General features: G+C 33.8%; 1 protein-coding gene across 1 annotated transcript in view; it reads left to right on the top strand.

The window, feature by feature from the left end:
- The window catches only part of dcc (DCC netrin 1 receptor), a 185,484-nt gene extending 165,637 nt beyond the window's left edge, over positions 1-19,847 (top strand). The window contains exons 27-30 of the mRNA XM_073840175.1: positions 2,001-2,153; positions 7,497-7,712; positions 17,368-17,510; positions 19,648-19,847. Coding sequence (XP_073696276.1) covers positions 2,001-2,153; positions 7,497-7,712; positions 17,368-17,510; positions 19,648-19,737 — 602 coding nt within the window. The 3' untranslated portion in view covers positions 19,738-19,847. The remainder of the gene's footprint in view (positions 1-2,000; positions 2,154-7,496; positions 7,713-17,367; positions 17,511-19,647) is intronic.
- Positions 19,848-20,413: the final 566 nt, after the last annotated feature.

Below are 20,413 nucleotides of genomic sequence, written 5' to 3'. Positions count from 1 at the left end.
ATTCAAAGATTTTTAATGTTTTAAGATTTTAATGTCTCTTCTGCTCAACAAGCCTACATTTATTTGATCCAAAGTATCCCCAAAACAGTAAAATTGTAAAATATTTTTATTATTCAAAATAACTGCTTTCTATTAGAATATGTTTTAAAATATAATTTATTCCTGTGATCAAAGCTGAATTTTCAGCATCATTACTCCAGTCTTCAGTGTCACATGATCCTTCAGAAATCATTCTAATAAACTGATTTGCTGCTCAAGAAACATTTACTATTGTTTATATTATCAATATTTAACGTTTACATTTTTTTCAGGATTCTTTATTGAATAGAAATATCCAAAGAACAGCATTTATTTATATATATAAATAAATACAAAAACGCATAAATGCATAAATAAATAAATGAATAAATGTAGAAATATATGTGTAGTATAACACAAATGGTACAAAAATAGCACAATTATAAATTACACTTTTGGCAAAATTATTTATTTATGTATATCTGCATTTATTTATTTCAGCATTTAATTATTTATTTATTTCTACATTTATTCATTCATTCATTTTATTTATTTATGCATGTCTACATTTTTTTATTTCAGCATTTATGTATTTATTTATTTCTACATTTATTTGTTTATTTATTTTTTAATTATTTAATTTATTTATTATTTATTTATTTATACTTAAATCACTTCCATATTGTCCTCCAAATTCTTCTGAACTATCTATTCATCAAAGAAACCTAAAAAAAGAAATCTACTCAACTGTTTTCAACATAATAATAACAATAAATGTTTTTTGAGCAGCAAATCAGAATATTAGAATGATTTCTGAAGGATCATGGAACACAGAAGACTGAAGTAATGATGCTGAAAATTCAGCTTTAAAATCACAGGAATAAATTACATTTTAAAATATATTCAAATAGAAAACAGATATTTTAAATAGTAAAAAAAATATTTCAGAATTTTGCAGGTTTTGCTGTACTTTGGATAAAATAAATACAGGCTTTAAAACTCTTTAAAAACATTGAATATCTTACTGTTTAAAAAACTTTTGACTGGTAGTGTACATGCATATGCATACATATAAAAACAACAAAACTAACCTGTTTTGGTTAAAAAAAACATATCCCTGCTGATTAGAAGACAATCAAACATTGATTTACCACAGAAGATGTGAATGTGCATGTATGTAAATATATCGTGCATTTGTAGGTTTTCATTAAGATGTCTTATTGTGGCTGTTAGCTGCTGCTAATTTCAGGCTTTCTATCCTGAGACATTTGGATGCAAACAATGTAGGCAAAACCTCTCTCTTGCACACACACACAGAGACACACACAGAGAGAGAGAGAGAGAGAGAGTTTGCAGTCAATCAGCAGTTGCTCGTCTGGGGCAGTTTAGTAGATAGAAATCTCAACACTTCAGGCAATTTCTCAGCCCGTCTCTCTCTCTCTCTCTCTCTCTCTCTTTCTCTCTGTGAGGCTTTCAATGTCAAGGTCAGCACTCTTGTGCTCTGCTGAAGCTGTAGAGCTGCAGTAGTGTGGTCGCTTACTGCGTTTTACTGCACCATCATCATCATCATCATCATCATCATATGCTGTATCCTGGTGTTGTTTTGTTCAGAGGTTGTTGAATGAGTCTGTGTGGATTCTGCTCCTGATGGGATTCTGCTGTTTTCCGTCTGTTGCGTTCGATGGATCGCCGTTATTGAGGAGTTTAAAACAGACTAATGGGGTCCACATTTTGCTTGCAAGGGTCTGAATTCTAAACACTTTTCCTCTTGTAGGTGTTTAAATATTTAAGCGTGATTAATGATGGGAGCGAATCGGCCAAATAGAGCAGCCTGGGTTGGCGGTTCATCGTCTGCTGCGCTTCTAGATCCGGCCAGAAAGGCTCAGAAATCAGGAAGGCTTTCAAAACAGTGGTGGTTTATTTGTGATGTCTGTGTTTGGATGTGGTGGTGAGATGTGACGTGTTGTTTGTGTGTGTTTCAGCGGTGGTCAGTGCCATCCCGGTGCCCACGCTGGACAGCAGTCAGTATCCGGGCATCCTGCCGTCCCCCACTTGCGGATTCACAGCACACCCTAAATTCAGCCTGCGGCCCATGCCCTTCTCCACGCTGAGCGTCGACCGCAGTTATGCTACTGGTAACACATCTGTCCATCTATCTATCATTAGTTACTTAGTTGATAGTTAGTTAGTTCTATCTATCTATCTATCTATCTATCTATCTATCTATCTATCTATCTATCTATCTATCTATCTATCTATCTATCTATCTATCTATCGTTAGTTAGGTAGTTCTATATTTATGGGTAGTTAGTTCTATATCTATCGTTAGTTAGTTAGTTAGTTAGTTAGTTAGTTAGTTAGTTAGTTAGTTAGTTCTATATCTATCTATCTATCTATCTATCTAATCTGTCTATCGTAAGTTAGTTCTATATTTATTGGTAGTTTTATATCTATCTATCTATCTATCTATCTATCTATCTATCTATCTATCATTAGTTAGGTAGTTCTATATTTATGGGTAGTTAGTTCTATATCTATCTATCTATCTATCTATCTATCTATCTATCTATCGTTAGTTAGTTAGTTAGTTAGTTAGTTAGTTAGTTAGTTAGTTAGTTAGTTAGTTAGTTAGTTCTATATCTATCTATCTATCTATCTAATCTGTCTATCGTAAGTTAGTTCTATATTTATTGGTAGTTTTATATCTATCTATCTATCTGTCTATCTATCAGTTAGTTAGTTCTATATTCATTGGTAGTTAATTAGTGTCTATCTATCAGTAGTTAGTTCTATATCTATCTATCTGTCTATCATCTATCTATCTATCTATCTATCTATCTATCGTTAGTTAGGTAGTTCTATATTTATGGGTAGTTAGTTCTATATCTATCTATCTATCGTTAGTTAGTTAGTTAGTTAGTTAGTTAGTTAGTTAGTTAGTTAGTTAGTTAGTTAGTTAGTTCTATATCTATCTATCTATCTATCTATCTAATCTGTCTATCGTAAGTTAGTTCTATATTTATTGGTAGTTTTATATCTATCTATCTATCTGTCTATCTATCAGTTAGTTAGTTCTATATTCATTGGTAGTTAATTAGTGTCTATCTATCAGTAGTTAGTTCTATATCTATCTATCTGTCTATCATCTATCTATCTATCTATCTATCTATCGTTAGTTAGGTAGTTCTATATTTATGGGTAGTTAGTTCTATATCTATCTATCGTTAGTTAGTTAGTTAGTTAGTTAGTTAGTTAGTTAGTTAGTTAGTTAGTTAGTTAGTTAGTTAGTTAGTTAGTTAGTTAGTTCTATATCTATCTATCTATCTATCTAATCTGTCTATCGTAAGTTAGTTCTATATTTATTGGTAGTTTTATATCTATCTATCTATCTGTCTATCTATCAGTTAGTTAGTTCTATATTCATTGGTAGTTAATTAGTGTCTATCTATCAGTAGTTAGTTCTATATCTATCTATCTGTCTATCATCTATCTATCTATCTATCTATCTATCTATCTATCTATCTATCTATCTATCATTAGTTAGTTAGTTAGTTAGGTTGTTCTATATTTATTGGTAGTTAATAAGTTTTATATCTATCTATCATTAGTTAGTTATTGGTAGTTAGTTCTATATCTATCTATCTATCTATCTATCTAATCTGTCTATCGTAAGTTAGTTCTATATTTATTGGTAGTTCTATATCTATCTATCTATCTGTCTATCTATCAGTTAGTTAGTAAGGTAGTTAGTCTGTTAATTCTATATTCATTGGTAGTTAATTAGTGTCTATCTATCAGTAGTTAGTTCTATATCTATCTACCTGTCTGTCTGTCTATCATCTATCTATCTATCTATCTATCTATCTATCTATCTATCTATCTGTCTATCTATCAGTTAGTTAGTTCTATATTCATTGGTAGTTAATTAGTGTCTATCTATTAGTAGTTAGTTCTATATCTATCTATCTGTCTATCATCTATCTATCTATCTATCTATCTATCTATCTATCTATCTATCTATCATTAGTTAGTTAGTTAGTTAGGTTGTTCTATATTTATTGGTAGTTAATTAGTTTTATATCTATCTATCATTAGTTAGTTATTGGTAGTTAGTTCTATATCTATCTATCTATCTATCTAATCTGTCTATCGTAAGTTAGTTCTATATTTATTGGTAGTTCTATATCTATATGTCTATCTATCAGTTAGTTAGTAAGGTAGTTAGTCTGTTAATTCTATATTCATTGGTAGTTAATTAGTGTCTATCTATCAGTAGTTAGTTCTATATCTATCTATCTATCTGTCTGTCTGTCTGTCTATCATCTATCTATCTATCTGTCTATCTATCAGTTAGTTAGTTCTATATTCATTGGTAGTTAATTAGTGTCTATCTATCAGTAGTTAGTTCTATATCTATCTGTCTATCATCTATCTATCTATCTATCTATCTATCTATCTATCTATCTATCTATCTATCATTAGTTAGTTAGTTAGTTAGGTTGTTCTATATTTATTGGTAGTTAATAAGTTTTATATCTATCTATCATTAGTTAGTTATTGGTAGTTAGTTCTATATCTATCTATCTATCTATCTATCTATCTATCTAATCTGTCTATCGTAAGTTAGTTCTATATTTATTGGTAGTTCTATATCTATCTATCTGTCTATCTATCAGTTAGTTAGTAAGGTAGTTAGTCTGTTAATTCTATATTCATTGGTAGTTAATTAGTGTCTATCTATCAGTAGTTAGTTCTATATCTATCTACCTGTCTGTCTGTCTGTCTATCATCTATCTATCTATCTATCTATCTATCTATCTATCTAATCTGTCTATCGTAAATTAGTATGTTCTATATTTATTGGTAGTTAGTTCTATATCTATCTGTCCAACTATCAATTAGTTAGTTAGTCAGTTGGTATCTATCTATCTAGCACATAACATGTTGAGAAGTAGCATTACTAGCTGTTACTAGATCACCACCGGTTAACCAATCACAACACACCAACACACCAGCTGTTTCATCTGTGTGATTTAGAGATGAGGCGGCCCTGAATGAACCAGCTCCTGCTGCTGTCTCGCTCTGGTTCAGTCTCCGCTTTAAATGAGTTTGTTAGCAGCAGAAGAAATTGATTTAATTTGGTCCTTTGGCAGCAGCTGCGAGTCTCTTTGCATCACTGAAATAAAAGACGTTTTCAAAGAGGCTCTTAGTGAGCACGAACAGCGGCGGCAGACGTCTGCACAAACTACAGCTCTGAGGTAGAAAACTTCAAACGAGACTTTGAGCGTACATGACTACTGAAACAAATTAAATATCGGCCAAAAGCTGCAGTGACTGATTTGAGTTCATGCACGATCATCATATATATGCATGATCACAGCTGGAAAAATTCAAACGTAGTTTCCGAATGACCAAAACACTCATACTTTTAATAGAGTTTGGTGAACTCTCAGTATCAGCATGCAAACTGCATCTGAATTAATTACAGTGAAATGGAATGGAATGAGTCCTGTTCAGCTTCGTCAAAAGAAAATGAATCCAGATGCAGAATATTTTTGCATAACAGCATTGAGAATGCTTAATTAAAACAAGATAAAAAAGTCACATTTTTAATTTCATTTTTCAAATGTTTCATTCCACATTTGTTTCTATAGCGCTTTATGCAATGCACATTTTTCAAAGCAGCTTCACAAAGAGTTTATGTTGCAAAATTCATCAATTATGAAACAAATTCAAAGTCACCTTGGATAAAAGCACCTGCTAAATGTTCAAATGATTAAACTTAAACAGTGAAGAAACTCTGTAGAAAATAATAGTGTCATTATTCAGATCAATTCACTTCAAGTTGTTCTCATCCAATTGTGTCAATGCAGTTAACATGAAAATATAACTGAATTTTAAGTGTTTTTTTAAACCCAAAATGTAATTTATTTATTTTGTTTGAGGTAAAACTCTGAAAATGATCATATGAGAGTCACTGAAACACCATCAATGAATGTGAATTTGAAATGTGTCAAATAGTTATATATTTCTATATTTATTGGTAGTTAGTTTTATACCTATTTGTCTATCGTTCGTTAGTTAGTTAGTTAGTTAGTTAGTTAGTTAGTTAGTTCTATATTTATTGGTAATTAGTTAGTTCTATATCTATTTATCTATCTATTGTTAGTTAGTTAGTTAGTTAGTTAGTTAGCTAGTTAGTTCTATATTTAGTGGTAGTTAATTCTATATTTATCGTTAGTTATTTAGTAAGTTCTATATTTATTGGTAGTTAATTCTATATCTATTTGTCTATCTATTGTTAGTTAGTTAGTTAGTTAGTTAGTTAGTTAGTTAGTTAGTTAGTTAGTTAGTTAGTTAGTTAGCTAGCTAGTTAGTTAGTTAGTTAGTTAGTTAGTTAGTTAGTTAGTTAGTTAGTTAGCTAGTTAGTTCTATATTTAGTGGTAGTTAATTCTATATTTATCGTTAGTTATTTAGTAAGTTCTATATTTATTGGTAGTTAATTCTATATCTATTTGTCTATCTATTGTTAGCTAATAGCTAGTTAGCTAGTTAGTTCTATATTTAGTGGTAGTTAATTCTATATTTATCGTTAGTTATTTAGTAAGTTCTATATTTATTGGTAGTTAATTCTATATCTATTTGTCTATCTATTGTTAGTTAGTTAGTTAGTTAGTTAGTTAGTTAGTTCTATATTTATTGGTAGTTAATTAGTTCTGTTTATCTATTCTTAGTCAGTTCTATATTTATTGGTATTTAGTTAGTTCTATATTTATTGGTAGGTAGTTATATATATTTGTCTATCTGTCTATCGTTAGTTTAGTTAGTTAGTTAGTTAGTTAGTTCTATATTTATTGGTAGTTAATTAGTTCTGTTTATCTATTCTTAGTCAGTTCTATATTTATTGGTATTTAGTTAGTTCTATATTTATTGGTGGGTAGTTATATATATTTGTCAATCTGTCTATCGTTAGTTTAGTTAGTTAGTTAGTTAGTTAGTTAGTTCTATATTTATTGGTAATTAATTAGTTATATATCTATTTGTCTATCTATCTATCGTTAATTAGTTAGTTAGTTCTGTGTTTATTGGTAGTTAGTTCTATGTCTGTCTGTCTGTCTGTCTGTCTGTCTGTCTGTCTGTCTATCTATCCTTAGTTAGTTCTATATTTATTGGTAGTTAATTCTATATATATATATATATATATATATATATATATATATATATATATATATATATATATATATTTATACACACACACACACACACACACATATATATATATATACCCCAAATATGTTTCAAAATGTAATTTATTATTTTATTTGAGGTAAAACTCATATGAGATTTACTGAAACACCATCAATGAATATGAATTGTGTGAAATCTTCAGGTGATTGGCTCCTGTTGATGTTTTTTTCACTCTCATTTGCATAAAGTTCAGATTTCGCCAATCGTTCTGTGTTTGTGTGTTTTCTCAGCGATGTCAGCGGAGGGCGCCGCTCCAATGGCCCCGCAGCAACCGCAGCCTCTGATTCCCACAGCGCAGTCGGAGCCGCCGGGGTCAGAAGAGATTCCCAGCCGCACCATCCCCACCGCCTGCGTGCGGCCCACGCATCCCCTCCGCAGCTTCACCAACCCGCTCCTGCCTCCACCCATGGGCACCATCGAGCCCAAGGTCTACACGCCCATGTCAGGTAAACACCCATCCGTCATGTACACATTCATATTGGTGTCTGATTTTATCATTGAATATAATGCAGCATTTACTTTTGGCTCACTGACCTCAATCAAGTTTGATTCCTGGCCCATTGTATTTCTCAAGGTTCCTAGATGAGCAGTTCTTAAGAAAAGAACATTTTAATATTCTAAAGAACCTTTTTTCACTATAAAGTGTCCTTTGTGCAGTGGAAAGACTCATGAATGTTGAAGGTTTCTCATGGAGCATCAATACCAGTAGGTTGTGCAGGTCATGTGAATGAGGCCGATGGAGAAGTGAGAATCTGCTGGGTTGTGTTGTGCTGTGCTGTCTGTAGCCAGAGGCTGGATGTGAAGCAGTATCTGCTGTGAGTCTGGAGTCTGATGGTCTCTCGGTGGGAATCAGACAGTGAATAAATCGCTGGGTTTGTGTGAGTTTGTGTGTGTGTTGAGTTCCCATCGGTAACTGTAATGTTCATCGATTGCAGACGTCATAATGGTGTGGAAACACTCTCAAACGCACACAAACACTGGCGCTTCAGGGCTTCTGCTTCCTCAGAGGAGATTCGACTCTCTCTGGATCTTCATTCCTCGTTGCAGCAGATATTTCGGAGACAGACGCAGCAGCGCATGTTTTCCCTGCAGTTAGGATTTAATTGGTTCTCCTCAAACCGTTTGGTGTATTCGGGGCTCCAGACGCCTTTCCATTAAGCATGAGAATGGAGTCTGAATGGACGTTCTTTCCGCTCAGATGTTCAACAAGCATCTGAATTTAAAGATCCAGCAGTGAGAGAAATGAAACATTCCAGGATCCGATTAAAAGATTCACTCTGAAATCCAGTAGAGAACACAGAAACTCAATCTGTCATCTAGTTAATTAGTTATATATATATGTGTGTGTGTGTGTGTGTGTGTGTGTGTGTGTGTGTGTGTGTGTGTGTGTGTGTGTGTGTGTGTGTGTGTGTGTGTGTCTATCTATCTATCTATCTATCGTTAGTTAGTTAGTTAGTTAGTTAGTTAGTTAGTTAGTTAGTTCTATATCTATCTATTCTTAGTTCTATATCTTCCTAATCTTTAGTTAGTTAGTTAGTTAGTTAGTTAGTTAGTTCTACATCTGTCTGTCTGTCTATCTATCTATCATCTATCTGTCGTTAGTTAGTTAGTTAGTTAGTTCTATGGCTATTTATCATTAGTTAGTTCTATATCTGTCTATCTGTCATCTATCTATCTCTATCTATCTGTCGTTAGTTAGTTAGCTAACTATCTATCTTTAGTTAGTTAGTTAGTTAGTTAGTTAGTTAGTTCTATATCTGTCTATCTATCATTAGTTAGTTCTATATTTATCTGTCTATCATCTATCTATCTCTGTGTTATCTATCTTTAGTTAGTTAGTTCTATATCTGTCTGTCTATCTATCTATCTATATGCCATTAGTTAGTTAGTTCTATGTCTATTTATCATTAATTAGTTCTATATTTGTCTATCTGTCATCTATCTCTGTCTATATATCTATCTATCTATCGTTAGTTAGTTATCTATCTATCTATCTATCTATCTATCTATCTATCTATCTATCTTTCTTTAGTTAATTCGTTAGTTAGGTAGGTAGGTAGTTAGTAGTTAGTTCTATATCTATCTGTCTGTCTATCTATTTATAAATCGATAGTTAGTTCTATATCCAATTGTTTGTCTGTCTGTCTATCTATCTATCTATCTATCTATCATCTATCTATCTACCTATCGTTAGTTAATTAGTTATCTATCTATCTATCTATCTATCTATCTATCTATCTATTCTATATCTATCTGTCTGTCTGTCTGTCTGTCTGTCTGTCTGTCTGTCTTATCTATCTATCTTTAGTTAGTTAGCTATCCATCTGTCTATCAGTGTTGGTGTTGTTCTGTCTCTCTTTCATTGTCTGGCATGAAGCACATGTGAATAAGGCTTGTTTGAGAAATTAATCATTCGTTTAAACTGTGTATGGTATCATATTCCCTCACGTTGTGAATTATGACTGATCAAGTAAACGCTCCCAGTTAGTTTGTTATCTCAGCTTGTGTTGGCTGACTAATGCTTTGATTTCCTCATGTTAATTAATTGTGGTGAGGAGGTGTGAGTGTAAATCAGCTGCAGACGCGTGTCGGCTCTCGCGATGGAAACACATAAAATAAAGCAGAATAAAAGCCGCCGGGTCTCGGGAGATGGCCGGCGTTTGAGGGCTGTCGGGTTTATATTTACTGTCCACGAGCTTCACAGACTCGCCTTTGTTCCTCTTGTTTCAGAAGAGTCCATCCGTCTTTTAAGAAAGAATTTAAAGCCGTCTCCTTCCTGCCCGAGAGAGACGGATCAATCTATCAGCCTGTATGTCAGTCATGCCAGAGTCTCTTTCAACATGAAGGCATCAGACAGTCCAGAGAAGCTCCGACACCCGAGATCCTTCATGCATTTTAATTTAGAGAGAGTTTAGTTGATTTGCTCTGAAACATTTGCGGCTTGTCAAATTTGTGTTCCGTCTTTGCCAAAGATGTTTTCTCTCGCTTTCATCAGGTGTTTTTTTCCTCGGCATGCGGTGAAATATTAATCAGACGTCTCTAAGCAGCACTGAAGGAAACATTGTGGAATAAACACAGAGAAACAGGCCGTTCACTCAGACCTGACGGCCACTTCACCACCGGTTCAATGGGTTTTTTAAAGCTGTGTTGATGATGTGAGGGATTGTGTGGCAGACGCACCTGAAGCGCTTTAAACCATCCAGCCATTTCACACACCATAACACACACCATCCCTGACTGAGAGAGATGTGATTTGTCAGAATATAAAGACAAAGAGGAGCAGAAAGAGGGAGGAGTGTTGACTTATGGAGAAAATAGCTCACATTTCACCCCAAAACAAAAGAACACATAATGTGCATGAAGAATATGAGGCCAGTTTTTTTTTTTTCTTTTTTTCACATTGACACATTTTCATGAGAATTAAACAAAAATAATTCCCATTTCAGGAGCTTAAATTCTAATTCCCATTTATGTTTCTCATTAGTACCATTATGTATAAATACTTTACCATTTGCATAATGCATTATTATTTTCAGGACAATTAACCCTCAAATTCTCATTATTTTATTGCAAAGGAAAATAATTCACTGGGCTATAAAAGTAGGCTTTATTTTCATCATGCAAAATGCATGACTGTAGATGTGATTTTAAAGAAAATGAGGCATAATTTAGGGTCAGTATTATTTTTTCACTTTATGACAATATTTTCATGACAATTAAACACAAATGATTCACGTTTTCGGATGTTTAAATAGCTTCTCATATATGTTTCTCATTAGATTCTGGTTGTTGTAGTACAGTGTTGTTTATTTAAATCTGAATGAAATGAGGGCAAATCAATGTAAATGCTACCATTATGATTAAATACTTTACCATTTGCATATCATGCATCATTATTTTCCTAACAATTAACCCTCAAATTCTCATTACTTTATTTGTGAAAGAAAACAATGCATTGGCTCTAAAAATAGACTTTATTTTTGTCATGCAACATGCAAAAAAGGCACTTGTTTTTCTGGTTTTGGGGTTTAAATGTGACCATAGATGTGATTTTGAAGAAAATGAGGCATATTTTAGGGCCAGTAATATTTTTTCACTTTATGACATTATTATCATGACAATTAAACAAATGATTCCTGTTGCTGTATGGTTTCGGATGTTTAAATAGCTTCTCATATATGTTTCTCATTAGATTCTGGTTGTTGTAGTACAGTGTTGTTTATTTAAATCTGAATGAAATGAGGGCAAATCAATGTAAATGCTACCATTATGATTAAATACTTTACCATTTGCATATCATGCATCATTATTTTCCTAACAATTAACCCTCAAATTCTCATTACTTTATTTGTGAAAGAAAACAATGCATTGGCTCTAAAAATAGACTTTATTTTTGTCATGCAACATGCAAAAAAGGCACTTGTTTTTCTGGTTTTGGGGTTTAAATGTGACCATAGATGTGATTTTGAAGAAAATGAGGCATATTTTAGGGCCAGTAATATTTTTTCACTTTATGACATTATTATCATGACAATTAAACAAATGATTCCTGTTGCTGTATGGTTTCGGATGTTTAAATAGCTTCTCATATATGTTTCTCATTAGATTCTGGTTGTTGTAGTACAGTGTTGTTTATTTAAATCAGAATGAAATGAGGGCAAATCAACATAAATGCTACCATTATGTATAAATACTTGATTATTTACATAATGCATCATTATTTTCATAACAATTAACCCTCAAATTCCCATTACTTCATTTGCAAAGGAAAATAATGCACTGGCTCTAAAAATAGGCTTTTATTGTTTCATACAATATGAAAAAAGCTATTGTTTTTCTTGTTTGGGGGTTTAAATAAGACCATAGACATGATTCTGAAGAAAATTAGGCATATTTTAGGGCCATTTTTGTTTTTTCACTTTATGACAACGTTGTTTATTTAAATCAGGATGAAGGGCAAATCAGTGTAAATGCTACCATTTACTATAAATACTATGCATACTATTTAAATAATGCATAATTTTCATGACAATTAACCCTCAAATTATGTTGCAATTCAAAACAAATCTTAAAAGAAAATCAATGCATTGGCTCTAAACATGTAGGCTTCATTTTCCATCATGCAAAAGAAAAAGAAAAAAAAAAGTCTTATTATTTTGACTTATTTTGACGGTTTTGAATTGGAATGTGACCCTTGATGTGGTTTTAAAGAAAATTAAGCTTATTCAAGAGCCAGTTATTAAATAGATTTTTTGTTTTTCCATGACAATTAAACACAAATGCTTCAGTTCTCACACTGCAAAAAAAAAATGTTTTCTTACTCAGTATTTTTGTCTTGTTTTAAGGTGCATTTATAGACAAGTATAATCATTTAAGATATTAAGTCTGGTTTTCTAAAAAAAAAAAATAATAATAATAAAAGCATGCTTTTTCTATTAGATTTTTAAAATATTTTGCAAAATATAATTTGCACAAATATCTTCCAGTGGGGTCAGAACACTATTTAATAACTTTTTTTTTTTTTTCAGAAAACGATATATCTTAAAAGTTGTACTTGTCAATAAATGCATCTTGATTCAAGAATGTTTAGATATTTATACTAGAAAACAAGACAAAAATACTAAGTAAAAAAGTTTTTTTTCCAGGGCATTCTCATCCATATTTCTTTCTCATTAGAATCTCATTGTTAAAGTACAATATTTAGTTTATGCGTAAATTGAATATAAAAAACTTTACTATTTAAATAATACATCATCATCCTCATTACTGTAATGCGAAGACAAATCATGCACTGGCTCTTAAAATAGCCTTCATTTTGTTCATGCAAAATGCAAAAGAAGGCCTTGTTTCTTCTGGTTGGGTTTGAAATGCGACCCAGCCGTGTTTTGATGGTTTTTCAGCGATTCCTCAGTGAATTGTCCGATCTGTGTTTCAATCTGATGCGCGGCTCTCATCGTGACCTCATTCCCGCTGAACGAGGGTCTGTTTGGAGTAGAAGAAGGTTATGAATTGCTGTTGAAGAGATATTCTCTAGTCTAAAGCATCTCCTGAGGGCTGGTTTTTCATGTCTCTGTGAGAGTTTCAGGTTGAATGTCGTGGGCAGAGATGTGCTTCGGCTCTCGGCTGGCTCATCTGGATCTGTGGCTGAAGTTAATGAGCGCTAATCATCTCTGGACGAGCGACAAGAAAAGAAATGATAGCAATAATATCACTTACCACTCCAATGCACATCGAAAACTGGCCTAAAGTGGTTCAACAATCCACTAGACCAGCAAAACTAACTTTAAACTGTTGATCAGCTTGGATATGTGTCTAAATCAGTCTAAAGTTGAGTTGAAAAGTGATTAGTACAAGCGTTCCTGAGCTGGCAGTAGCAGCAGCGGCACGTACACGACCCATAAATTGGTTTACAGTTGAGTGGAAATCCATATCAGAAAAGCATTGAGCAGTTAGCATGGTGCGAATGCTAACAAGCCCCTCCGGCGCTCTGGATCTCTCTGAGCGTGTTGTGCATGTGAATGTCTTTACTAATAATCTACACGTAATGGCGTTTTGTGATATTTGAGCTGCAATTTTTTTATTGTAGTGAGACTCTTGTCTTTTATGCAGCTTGTTTTCAGTGTAAGAGCAGCGCTTGTTATTCTTAGTGTTATGCATCCTTAGGCTTATTTGTGCTTTTTCAGTATTATTACGTTTTATTTGTTTGTTTGTTTGTTTATTCATTTGGCTGTGTTAATGCAAACCAGTGCTATTTTAGTATCATTGAGATACTATAGTTTTTGTTAATCTTTTGAATTTGCTTTTTTATGTTTTCTGCTTTCATGTTAATGTTTGTACACTGTAAAAAAAATGTTGAGACAACTTAAAATAATTTGTTACACTGCTACCTTAAAATTTTAAGTTCAATCAACTTTAGTTGATTTTGAAATGTTATGTTGTACTAAGTGACAAAACAAAAAGTTTGGTTTGTTAAAGTTACTTGGCTGCCTTAAATTTACAATAAGTTGAATCAACGCAAATTTGAAAAATAATCTCTTGAATTTGATTTTATTTTAATATTTTCTGCTTTCATGTTATTGTTTCTACACTGTAAAATGACAATTTGTTGAGTCAACTTAAAATAATTTGTTACGCTGCTACCTTAAAATTTTAAGTTCAATCAACTCAAATAAGTTTAGTCAACTTGAAATGTTAAGTTGTACTAAGTGACGAAGCAAAGTTTGCCTTGTTAAAGTTACCTGGCTGCCTTAAAATTTTAAGTTGACTCAACTTAAATATCTATCATTGAGATACTACTATAGTTTTTGTTAATCTTTTGAATTTGATTTTTTAAAGTATTTTCTGCTTTCATGTTAATGTTTGTACACTGTAAAAAGAAACCAATTTGTTGAGTCAACTTAAAATAATTTGTTACGCTGCTACCTTAAACTTTTAAGTTCAATCAACTTAAATAAGTTTAGTCATTTTGAAATGTTAAGTTGTACTAAGTGACAAAACAAAAATGAGAAAAAATTTCATAGACCTCAATCGGAAACTGAGTTCTGCTGGTTTAGATGAATTCTACATTAACAATCAACTGTAATTCTGCTCTCTAATCACTGCTAATGATAAAGTAGAAGTGGTTTTAGAGTTTTATGACTCAAACTGTCCATTCCCAGAGCAGGTGCTGCTAATTTCTGCAGTTGAATTGCGTTGTTAATGCTGAGCGTAGGTCTCTCATCAAGATGGAGGAATGCGAGAGATTCTGGAAGCTTGTTATCGGCATCCATCAATGCAGTCCGTCGGTTCCCATGTCTTCAGAGAGAAAGCTCACGGATGAGCAGGAATGCTATCAGCCCATCCATCTGTCCCATCTCACCTCCTGCCAGACCATCTCCCTCTCTGCCAGAGCAGCTCTGGATGGAGATCTGGATTTTGGCTCCTTTAACTACATTCATTTTTCCACATGATTTTGTTGCATTCAGGTTCAGTGGGATTGGTGGTAGAAAAATAATGATAACAATTTGCAACTACCTTGTGTTCTGGATAGTTGCTCTGAAAATGTGCTGAAAATGTGGTCATCCTCAGGCTATCCAAGATGTAGGGTTTGTTTGTTCATCAGATTTGTAGAAATGGATCCATTGGTGGTGTTTAGGTTTCACTGGTGATTTTCAGTAGTTTTTTCACTATTATTAATAGTTTGTAAAACCTACTTGTTTTGAACTCATCCTAGACGGTTTGTCAGATTTTCACCAAAATTGGCTCAGATCATCTTCAGTCCATGCTGGCAAAAATTTATGGAATTCTAGTTGATTGGTCAAACCGCTCTCGAATAATAGCATGCAAACAAATTCTACAAACAACATGCAAAAATAGATGTGAGGCTATATCTCCGTAACGGTTTGACACATTGGGACCAAACTTGGTGTGTGTTATAACAAGCATGACCTGAGGCTACCTGCACAGTTTCAGCGCCGTGCCACCTAGTGGTCAGGAGAAATGGAAAAGAAAAGTTTTTTGCTAATAAATTTGGTGTGTAAAGTTGGAGAAGAAAATGAAATGGTAGTTTTTCAACATATTCTGATAGTCTTAAACCAGAATTCTCACAGTTCATACTGAGCTAGACAAGATGAGTATTTGATGTAAAAAAGTTTATAAATTGTCAGTTTTTTTTAGAAAATCATTTTGCTAGATAAGACCCTTCTGTCTCGGCTGGAATCGTTTAGAGTCCTTTGAAGCTGCATTTTGGAAGTTAAAACTCACGGGCACCATAGAAATCCACTATATGGAGAGAAATCCTGAAATGTTTTCCTCAAAAAGCAATTTCTTTACGACTGAAGAAAGAAAAACATAAATTATCTGTAAATTCTTGTTCTGGAAGTGAACTTTAATGCAATGTAATGAGTTGTTGATGTTTTCTATGTGTTTCTCAACAATTTAAGATATACTATGTGGAACTGTTGCCTTTTAAATAATTTCCATTTAAAGACTAAATAGATGTAAGGCTATATGTCAATTTGACACATTGGGACCAAACTTGGTGTGTGTTATAACAAGCATGACCTGAGGCTACCTGCACAGTTTCAGTGCAGCACCATCTAGTAGTCAGTTGATGTGAAAAAATTGCTCTTTTTTTGCCAATAACTTTTGAATGCTTTGGCCAAAAATCAAATCTCTTTAGATTTGGTGGATTTTCCCATGTCAGACATTTGGGGTCTGAAGTTGGAGAAGAAAATGAGATGGGAGTTACCCTAACTGTCTTGAACCAGAATACAGAGTTGACGCAGAGCTAGACAAAATGAGGTTAAAAAGTATATAAATTGTTTTTGTTTTTGTTTTTTTTTGTTTTTTTATTTTTAAATAACCAATCGTTACGCTAGATAAGACCCTTTTTCCTCATCGAGGATCATTTAGAGCCCTTTGAAGCTGCATTTAAACAGCATTTTCTAAGTTCAAACTCATGGGCACCATAGAAGTCCACTATTTGGAGAGAATTGTTTTTCTCAAAAAACATAATTCAATTCAATTCAATTCAAGTTTATTTGTATAGCGCTTTTCACAATACAAATCGTTGCAAAGCAGCTGTACAAAAAAATGTAGGCTGCTACAATATATTTAGTAGCTTATTAGTGGTGACTACTGTATGTTAAGTCGATGTACATATGGTATAAATATTAAAAACAGTAATGGTGTAAACAGATGATGAACACTAATAGTAATGATTATGTGTTGCAATCAAACTTGTAGAAAAATTGTGTAGTGCTGTATGTTGTTTCAAGGCTGGCATCATCAGAGGTCCTCTGAGGGGTTGGCATCATCTCTTCTTGGGTATTCTGAATCCAGACTAAATCTTGTGTAATTCCTAGTTACCATGGGATGTTCATCCTGTGGCAGAAACAGAGAAACAAATAGAGAAATAATTAGCGTAGCTGCTGTTCCAAACAAAGAAAAAATTATGTGTTTTGCCCAAGCTGAAGAATGTTGACGTGCATTTGATCAGATGTAACTGAAGTACAAGGTCTAAATAATGTCTGTAAATTCTTGTTCTGGAAGTGAACTTCTCCGTTAATGCAATGAAATGAGTTGTGTGTTGATGTTTTCTGTGTGTTTCTCTGCTCACAGGTGGAAGTTTACCAAAACCGCAGGTGAAGACAGCCTCGTTGGGTCAGGCCGGGAAGGCCCGCTCTCCATTACTACCTGTTTCGGTGCCGACCGCTCCCGAGACGGCTGAAGACGGACAGAAACAGCCTGACGACCCAGCCAGCGTGAGTCACCGCACCTACAGCACAGATACTAAATCTCATCAGATATCTGAACACATGCTTCAGTCTCTTCAGAGCACTTTGGACTCAGCGGGGAGTCTCTTTAAATCTCCGCCTTAAGCCGAATACTTAATAACCGACGAGAACCGTTTCCATGAAAACCTCAAGCAACAATTTGGCTCATTTTCCTTCTCTGAAAAGAGTGATTGATGCATCTGTGAATCGAAAACCAATCCTACTTCTGCTTTATCAGTCTTAGTCTTTCATTTTTTGGGAAGATCTCGTCTTGATTGTAAATCATTGAAGAGGCAGATGAGGGAACGGACAATGTTCAACTATTGATGTCACAATAACAAGAGAAAGTGGGAAAGTTTGTGTTGGAGATTTGATTTCGGCCTCAGACGACTCGGCTTTTCTAGTTTATGAGCGAGACGGAAAGGTCAGGAGAATCTGTCCATCCAACACATATCTGTATAATTGGAGTGGCCTTTTCCGTCAGAGATGAAGCAAATAAACAAACTGACGCTGATCAGACACTTCGGCGTGGCTCGAGGGAGAGAGCTTACTGTTAATGCCGTGCTAGATTTATTTTATGCAAGAGATACCCTAGTAAAATCAAGCAGCTTATTGATATAAAAATTGTTCTTGTGCACAATGCACATTTCTTAAGGGGATACACTGCATGCAAAAACGCTGTTTTTCATGCACCTGTCAAGTTTGAGATTTTGGGCTTTTTGGTTTTTCATAGTGTTTTTTTTTTTTTAGACTAGTGGAAAGAAAACATCCAACAGACACTGTTTTTTTTTAGCACTTTATCTATTTGTGTCAATAGATTTCAATTACAATACATATTTTTAAAAGCCAAGAGTTTTTTCTCCTACACTGAGATATGAAACTCAACTTCAGTAGCTCTTACTGACACCAAACTTTACATTTTTACTCCTGTCTATATCCTTAAAGTTTCCACTACTTGAAGTAAAGCACACTTAAACTGTAAAAAATATCTAAACTATATAGACATATGGAAAAAAGACAGATACACAGGAAAATATTAAAACTTTATCTAAAACTAAGATGTAAATGAATAAATAAAGTTAAATAAAAAAATAAAATAAAATAAAATGAATAAATAAAAGAAAAGAAATCATTTTAAAAAGGTTACACAATTCGTGGTAGTGTTATTTTCACATGATTGCTAAATCACAAATAATCATCTTAATTTTTATTTAAGTTTTAGAAATTGTATTGCTTTTGTTGTCATTTTAATCAGTTTTTTTTTTTTAATTGTCTATTTAGTTGATTTTTTATAACCCTCATTCATTATTCTTTAATGTCGGTTGATGGTCAAAATGCAGATAAAATAAAATACAGTAAGTGTTTTATTTGATTTTCTTTATCTTAACATTTTTCATTATATACAATATTTTTTATGATATAAAATTATTTAAACATTGCATTTTCATGATTTAAATAAATTGTTTAGCTTTTCAGCAACTCGCAAACCCTTATGGAAGTTCGCCAAAAAAAACATTAAAACTTTTTTTGCTACTTGAAATGCACTTTAACTGAAATAAAATGTCAACATAGAATTAAACATAAAACTAAACCATATAGACCTATTTTAAAAAAAAGACACAAACTCATTAACCCATTTAACCCAAAATGTTAAACATGTAACATTTAAAAAATAATTTTACAAAATAACAGTATCAATGACACTAAAACAACACTAGAATGAGTTGACGTTGATTTTAAAGAAATTTTGTAAGTCTTACAACAGGATTGAGAATGCATGCAGTTCAGACAGTAGTTGCACGTGAGTTTGTGTTGCATGTGTCTAAAATCAGATACTATTGTGTCAGAGCATTTAAAGCAAACAATCTTTTCCTGCCGTTGACAACAGATCCACTAACAAACGCTCGATTGATGCTTTGAGGGCCGTCGGTGACAGTGAGTGTTTGATACGGCCGTCTGATGTTATAGATGAAGCTCAAAGCACTAAGAGCATCAATAACAGCACTGGAATATCCATGCAATATCCTCACTAATTGTTTGCATGGATCTGAAGGTCAGGCGTTCCCAATATCGCAGTGACCTTTCCCAAACTGTGTTAAAAGTTTCCTAATGTTGTGATCCGCAGGTGTACGAGCAGGACGATCTGAGCGAGCAGATGGCCAGTCTGGAAGGTCTGATGAAGCAGCTCAACGCCATCACGGGTTCGGCTTTTTAACACAGACGCATACGGACGCAGAGGAGCCCACGCCTGGAAGCAGGAAGCGCAGACTCTTCGCCGTTCACCTGAACTCCTCAAACGGGATTACAAAAGGGAAATGACTCCGAACCGAAGCGCTGGAGAAGAAGCGTCTCTTTTCTAACGCTGTCTGAGATTTTATACCGGTTTATGTACACGGCCGCGCGACTCCATCCCGCCGAACGCAGATCCGTCCAGGATTACGATGTGCATCTACTAATGGAAACCTTTCCGTTGGGATTATTAGCGATTCATCTCAAACCCAGACTGATCGGAGTTGCCAAAATGCAAACGTTTCATTGACATCTTGCCAATCTATTGCTGCCAAAATCCCTTAAATACACTTTACTGGGGAACTGTATATTCCTACGAGAAAGAGGTCGGATGAAAACGGACATGCCGTCGGCGTGGAGGAGAAAATCGGATCGTTTTGCTCTCGCGGCACTCATTTTCTTGCAGATTCATTTTGTCTTGTTTGTGGCCACGTCTCTATTGCTTTATTATTTTACAGCAGTGAAACTGTAAACCGCTGCGGTGCGCTCTTCGTTTCACATTGTGTGTTTCATCTCCATCCAGAGATTAAAAAAACCCACGTGTGCTGCCAAAAATAATGCTCTTCCTCAGTATTTTGACCTTGTTTTCCAGGAAAAATGTC

This window comes from Garra rufa, chromosome 5, assembly GCF_049309525.1.
Source record: "Garra rufa chromosome 5, GarRuf1.0, whole genome shotgun sequence".
In the NCBI taxonomy this organism is placed as follows: domain Eukaryota; kingdom Metazoa; phylum Chordata; class Actinopteri; order Cypriniformes; family Cyprinidae; genus Garra; species Garra rufa.
Note: the sequence above shows the minus strand (reverse complement) of the source record. Positions and strands in the feature narration are given on the sequence as shown.